This window comes from Malurus melanocephalus, unplaced genomic scaffold (assembly GCF_030028575.1).
Source record: "Malurus melanocephalus ecotype Western Australia unplaced genomic scaffold, MMel_1.1 scaffold_265, whole genome shotgun sequence".
Taxonomy (NCBI): domain Eukaryota; kingdom Metazoa; phylum Chordata; class Aves; order Passeriformes; family Maluridae; genus Malurus; species Malurus melanocephalus.
In genome coordinates, this window is record NW_026623497.1 from 1011403 (window position 1) to 1018868 (window position 7466).

At 38.0% G+C, this 7466-nt stretch overlaps 1 protein-coding gene across 1 annotated transcript in view; it reads left to right on the forward strand.

Annotated features, from left to right (window-relative positions):
• Window positions 1–7466, forward strand: part of LOC130579274 (type II inositol 3,4-bisphosphate 4-phosphatase-like) — a 147874-nt gene that overhangs the window by 104657 nt on the left and 35751 nt on the right. The window contains exons 4-5 of the mRNA XM_057375935.1: window positions 2408–2632; window positions 4287–4331. Of these exons, the coding sequence (XP_057231918.1) occupies window positions 2408–2632; window positions 4287–4331 (270 nt within the window). The remainder of the gene's footprint in view (window positions 1–2407; window positions 2633–4286; window positions 4332–7466) is intronic.

Below are 7466 nucleotides of genomic sequence, written 5' to 3' on the forward strand. Positions count from 1 at the left end.
AGGATCTAAATATAGCAGACTGTAGTGTTTTGAAGTGACAGTTTAGAATGAATTTCCACATCTCAAAACTGGCACCTGTTAGATCAGAATACAGTGAAATTATGCCCACTTCTACTGCATTTTGCTATCCATTTCTGCTTCCATGCATATTAATGGTGATTCAGTATGCCTTTTGAGCTTGGCAGTCTGATTTTTACAGCAAAGAGGTAAATATAAATAGCATAATTTCAATTGAAAAACATTKATTTCCTCCCAAAGCAGATGTTTTWTATCCAGCTAGTGGTAGGATATTTYAAGACAAGATCAGTGCTCCTATTTCCATTTAAAGATAAACAGAAAAAGGAAAGTAACAGCTTGGTGTATTTGTATTTTTGCTTGAGTGTTGACTTGGTTCTGTGACAGCCACTCTTTTGCAAAAGTATCTTGGATATCCAAACAGCTTTTATTAAAATTGTCTGTGCTTTTGTGCTTTTAAAGGCTGAATGGCATAAGCAGGTGTTAATTTTGGGGTTTTGTGCGTTTTTTTTGTGATTTGTGGGTTTGTTTTTTTTTTTTTTAAAAGTTAGAGTGACTGCTGGTTAATTTTGATCTTGATGCTGGTTGATTATATGCATTTTCTTTCCTTTTGATTTTCCACTGACAGCTCCAAAATACTGTGAAATAAAACAGTGACCCACTGATGCCAGTGACAGAAGRGAACAGAAAAGTTATCAGCTCTTTTAAATACTGAACTTTCTGAGGTTTGCTGCCATCATGGTTCACATGCAGTACCAGACCACAGGAGAACTTACAGCTAGATCTTTTCTGTCTCTACAGCCATTTTTGAYAAACAGCAAAGCTCAGCTTGGTCAGGTTTGGTCACTCAGAGCAGATTTTGTGTGTAAACAGGATCTAGTGAACACCTGCAGCTCCCTAAGATTTGGACTATTCTTCTCTCAAGAACTAAACACCTGTTTTTTCTGACTGAACCAGAGTTACAGACACAAATTTGAATACTCACTAGCTTTTTTTAAACTGCCCCTGAAGCCAGAGAGATGTTTCCAAGTTCTTTCTCTTTCCAGTCTTTCCTCACGAAATCTATAGTCCAACAGGTGTATGAAATGCTACCCAGCATTTTTAGCAGAATCTGCAGCCACACAGATTTTCTTAGATCCAGCCCAGACAAAAAATTTGTCCCACCTCCACAGGGATTTGCGAACAGTTTTTAGAGGTTTCCAGACTTGATGTTTCATCTTTTATTCCCTCCATAACCATAAAAGCAGAGGTAATTGTAACTGGCAGATGCTCAGTTTATGAAGTGCAAACAGGTTTAGAATAACATGTGTGCAAGTGCCCAAGGTTAGATACTCAARGTAGTAAAMGGAATTTAAATTCACATTGTACAGAMAAGCACTTTTCTGTGTTTGGGTTTTTGAACTCAGTTTGAAAACCTTTAAGTGTTCTGTTTCATCCAGTAATATGATAAATGGCTGATTTAGATTTTGCTGCCCAACCAAATACTTCAATCCCTATTAATACAATAGCAAGGTGTTTTATAGTTTTATGTTCCTAAATTAGTTGGTAACAAGTTTTAAAGAAGCATTGATTTTTCTTCTTTTCCAGTTTTCTCTTCTTGGTGTTTGTTACACTAAATGTCACATTGAATTTGTGACTCTGTGAAGCCATCTATACTGCAGAATTTTAAATGCCTTAGAGGTGTTTTTTCTTCCTCTTCTAATCTTAATCAAATGACTGACCCTTGCTACTTACCTGGATTCCTTGGGACATTCAGCATTATTTTTCTTCCCTTTTCTTCTTTTGTTCTTAGAAAATTTGATCATTAAACAATTAGACTCCAGGCAGAACAGCAAATGACACGTGGATAGTAATGAGGTCAGGAGCTCCCACATACAACCTGTTGTCTTTACAGAGGAGTTATGTCGTGCTAAATTATCTGCATGTGTTGCTGATCYGTATTCTGGCAAGGATGAATGAGAAGCTGAGCATAATGGAGATCTCTAATAGGAGAGATGATGGGCACGTTCATTCTGGTGAATCCCACTCTCTGACAGAAYCCTGCCTGCTGCCCCTGCTAAATCCAATCCTTTTTCAAGTTAGCAGCTCAGAGAGCTGCCTGCTAGGCTGCAGAATCTGTGCTGGAAAAGGCTTTCCCATTTTGGTTTGATTCTGCCACCTAATTTAGCCATCTCTTCACTGATTTTGGAGCTACTCTGTGGATATGTTTAGCACTGCACCGAGTGGGAAGGAGCTGGGGTTTGACTCCAGAGGCGGATGGGGCTGTGTGGTTCTGTGACCATGAACATAAATGTGCGTGTGGTGGTTTTGATTGTGTGTGACACCAATGTTTCCACCACCCCCTTTTTGAATCACTGTTTCTAAGAGCTGTTTTCATGTTTTCTGAGTGCAGAGTTTCAGAGTGGAGAACTGGAACTTTACCTTGAAGCTGCATCGAAGGCAGACTGTGAGTCCTGGGCTGTGGCACTGGGGGAGGCGAACTCGGAAGGTTTGCGGAATAAAATTCAGCAGCTCCGGAGGCGGATCATGGAAATCAAAGAGGAGAGRTCATCAGATGAAGCACGACAGTTTCTCCCTCCATCCCAGTTAGACAGTCTAGGAGAGCCCCAGTTTACAAGTAAGTGCATGGGCTCATTTTATGGGGTGGTACAGTAAAGGTGGCCCAGTCTCTGTGGCAGCTCAGGTTGTGTCACAAACAGAATACAAAATTCTGTTCAACTTCTTGTTTGTTAAAGTGCAGTCTAGAGGAGGTAAAATGATGAAAATTGTCCTTGAATRTTTTTCCATAAATTTTGGTTTATGCACATAAATCTTCAGGGAAACAAATGTGTGATTACTATGTTTCTCAGTTTTTCTCTCTAATCTATTTTCTTCATAAGACTTTTCAAGTATTTTTTTCCTCTTTTATGTCTTAAATGAACATATGGACTACTGTTTAAAATATAGTCTGATAACTTTGATAAATGTCTAAAGCTTTAGTGATACTTAAACTGGTATCACAGATTTGTTCTTCGTGATCTAAAAGCACTCTGGGGATTTGAATGCAAGTAGCCATATGTTGAGTTGTATTTGGTGCTCTGAGTCAGGAGACTGTATTTCAGTTGCCCAGTCACTTAATCAATTCTGTATCCAGCATATTCATGAAGGTGCTTCAGGCCAATATGCTAGCKGCAGAGTTCAACTTTGAAATTTGTTAAAGCTGTATTTTAAAAAAAAACCCAAAGCAAACTTTTTTTTTTACCTTTCTAAGCTCTGCAGCTGTGATTTTTCTCGCACAGATGTGAATGAATAGGTACAGTAATGAGAACGGTGTGAAGYGAGACTTAGCAGCGCTAAGTTTTTATGAAGCAGACACAGCTTCATAATTTGGGGTGGTTTTTTTGTCAGTGGATTTGAATTTGTTTTTTTTTTTTTTAAAGAAAAATCTTTTCCAGTTCATATACTAATCCAATCCTTCCCATCTGACCAATTTCTTTAATACTTACCAATAATCAGTAATGCTTACTGGAGACAATTACAAAAATGTCAACAATAGTGTTTAATTTCTACAAGTTCATTGAAACTCTAGTTGAGATCCAGTTACTTTYTGCATCAGGTGAACAACTCTGTGCTATTTACCTGTCCCTCCTTCCCTCCTACGTTTGTCTTGTTGCATCTCTGTGGTTCACTCCTTTATTTTAGCACAACAAAACATTGCTCTTTTCAGTAACATATGTAATGGAACATAATTCCAAAATGGATTAAAATGTTCTTCTTCCTGCTGCATGAGAAAGGGAATTAATGTATTTATTTCCCAACAAAAAGAAGTTGGGTTTGTTGCTTTACAATTTTTTGTAGGTCAACAATGCAGTCATATTTTACTATATTAAGCCCATTTATATACTTTCAGAAAACATAGGTTTCGTTTTTACCATGATGACATACCTACTTAAAAGCGAGTTGTTAGATTTAATATTTATCTAACAGATACATAGTCAGTTGTGATTGAAAATCTTAAAATTACCTTTCATCACCATGAAACCCTTGGGTTTTTTTTTCCTGGTTTGCTTTCCCAGCAACAGAAAGTTTCTATTAAGAAGGAAGTCTTCTTCAAAAGTAGCCTTTTTTTCAGGCAGTTCATCAAAATTCGCTTTGACCATGAGTTTGCAATATAAAATGTTATTTCAGTGACAAGGGCAGTAGTTATAGGCATGTGAAAATTTTACTATGCATTGAAAAGCAAGACATGGAAGTCAAATTATTTCTAATTTTTCTTTCCTTAACCTTTTAAGGTATTCAGAGAATTGCAAATGAGCCAAAGCTGGAGTTCAGTCTTGGTAAGATATAATTTTGAGTTTTTGGAATTTAATAGTGCCTCTGTGTGTGTGTGTGAGGAGTTTCTATATATATATACTGTTATGCAGTGTAACATGTGACCTTTTAAAAAAATGAAGCTCTAGGTGGGAGAGGTGCCTGTGCATGTCTTTTGAAATGCTGATTTCTGTTTCTTAATTGGTTGGAATGGCTAAAGGTCTATTGAATTCTCTAATGCTGTGCTGCTTTACCAGGCTGAAAATCTGCCCAACAGCTTTTTGAATACTACTTATTTTGAAAAAAAGACACTTAATTTGAAGTTTTTGAGATTATATTCAGATAAAAGTACAGTTGCTTTAGAATAAACTTTAAAGGCGATATTATTTGGTAGCAAAGAGTCAAAAGAAATGTTTACTTGATTCTGACATTTTATACTTAGTATAAGTAATTAGTATATGGGAACTATGTRTTACTGTAGGATGTAAAAGAATTGTTTTGGGARGTGTTCTATCAGCTCAAGCCCCCCCCTTCATTCAGAATGATTCAGACTGCTCAGTTAAATCAAGCAAAGTATTTGAATAATGGTGTATTTGTAATACAAGATCAAGGAGCATGATATTTGCAGCCCAAACAGAGCGCTTAGAAAGGAATGTTGTCTACWTTTCATTTATATTTCAGTGCAGAATCTTTGAAACTTTGGAAATAGTAAGTGAAATAATTATTTGCTGTAGAAGCATCAAGCACAATAATTCCATATTGGAAATAAGAATAAATAGGTTTAGTTGATTAGTGGTTGGACTCTTTCTTTATGGTCTTTTCCAGGTGAAATAATCCTGTGATTATTCCCTGGTCCTGTGTATGGTAAAACAGCACAGCTGTAAATAGTGTGGTTTTTGTAATATCTGATGCTATGTGCTGCCTGCACTCTGAATGGACTAAAACTTGTCAAATTTGTTGTGATTTTTGCATCCATATGATCTTCTAATATTTATCTTACATTGCATAGCTCTACACTGGCAAACTTTTACTCAGTTATGTAGTATCTGTCACATTTACTCTGGTATAAAAACTTTCATAATATCTGTTGCAAAAAAGTGTACGGTAGGGAGAGGGAAATGCAGATATTTGTAAGCAGAGAATTACATAAATATCAATTAGATTCTACTATTTGGAGAATTTAAATTATCACCAAACAAATCTCTCCAAGAAGCCCCCAAACACAGCAGAGAGGATGGCATYAGTGATGTGACTGCAGGTCCTGTTTCTGGCCTTTGCATTTTGGGAGCCTCTTTCCTGGCCTTGTCCTTGGAATGGGGTTACACTTGGCTTGTGTGCTGTGCAACTAAGCTGATTGAAAAGCTGACACCTTAGAGCTGTACCCTTTGAGACAGATTCTATTTGATACGATCATTTTTAGAATACYGTAAATTTTATCTGTGTGTTTTTATATGTAAGTCTCTTAAAAATTAGATAGTCATGGCATTACAAAACAAATTGGTTGAGTAGGTTTTGGGGTTTATTTCTGCATGGATTATTTCTGCAGAAATTGGTAAATGTTGGTGTGGAACAAAGGCCTCATTCTCTGCTGGGGAACCATCATGGTATAACAATTGTTAAGAGTGAATTTAACTTTTCTGTGCATTTCTTTATGCATTTTATAGGTGATGTGACTGTAGTATTTGGGCAGAGCCAGTAATTGCTGTGTTCCAGCAATAACAAACTCCCACRATGACTCTGGCATAGTGCAGGAGAGGGAGGAACGAGCTACAGGCACTGACTGCAAATTAGATGAGCAGTGCTTCAGGAGAAGTTGCTTTCAGTGATAAATGTGCCCCAGCAGGCAGAAGTGTAAAAACAAAGTAAAGCCATTTTCAGACTTGTYTGGGCTCGTGCTGGATGGATCTCTGTTCACTCATGGTGTCAGTGTTTGTGTTTTGCATTGGGCTGTTTCTAGCAGGCGTTTATGTTCTGTGCTTTGTTCTGCAGCATTATTGATTGAGCATTGCAGCTCTGTGAGCAATCTCATACCTTGGCTCCTGCTGCTGCTCAGGTAACAAACACGAGTAGCAGCAGAAACCTCTTGGTTTTGGCTCATGCTCCTGCTCAGTGTCGTAAGTCAGGGATGTTTGGCAACACAGGCAACTACATAAAGCTGGTTCTTAGTGTATTGATCCTAAAAAAAGGCTAAATATTTAAGCATAACATATTTGAATTAGGGGAATCCACCTTCAATGWCTCAGTGGTCCATGAAACTCTTATCTTAGCAGCTATCTGTCTTCCTGGACTATCAACATTGCCATGCCAACACTTCTTAGCTCTGGCATCCCCAGCCATCAGCACTGTGCTGTTTGTTTGTACAAATGGGCAGCAGACACCTCCTGCTGCTGAGTGACACAGGAATGATTTAGCTGGGCCCAATCAGTCAAAATCTCCCTGGCAAGAGCAAGCTGGGGAGATGCTGCTGTGCTGCTCACCTGGCTGCTGGCAGGGCTGAAAGGGGCTCTCTGCAGCCTGGCCCRGGCATCTGGGGAGCCTGCCCTGCTGCTGGCAGCCCGAGGACACCACCTCTCTGGTACCACCCTGTGTGGRATTATGTCTAATTAAAGACTTGGCATTCACTTGAGCTAATCAAGGACTTCCAAGATCCCTCTCTCCAATGTGAGCCAAAGCACGGTAAGCAGGGATGASAGAGGAATTTGCTGCAAGCAAGCCCAGCACTGTGATGTGTGCCTGGCTTGGATAACCAAATCTTAGGGCTCTGCAGAGACATTTCAGCATGATTAGGCTGGTATTTGGCATTTARAATTTGGAAGGCAAATCTAACAGTAAATGATGTATAAAGCCGGTCTCTAGCCCTGAAAGAATGGCTTATACCTGTAATTTTGTTCATGCTCATTGTATAATCAATATTATAATATTAGTTAAAGAGCCTTCTTACAAATATATATATGCAAAAAAGTACAGCTTATATCAGTCAATATACTAAAAAACCTGTAACAGCTCATAATTGTATTTTAACTTGCATGATTACTTGGTCAATAAATAATAATCAGAAGTGGAACTTCATTAACTAAAGTAAGACAACTTTTAAATAGCATTTGGGTGTTGCCTCATACATAAATTTTATTTAGGGACATTATATTTAAATAGTGATCTTC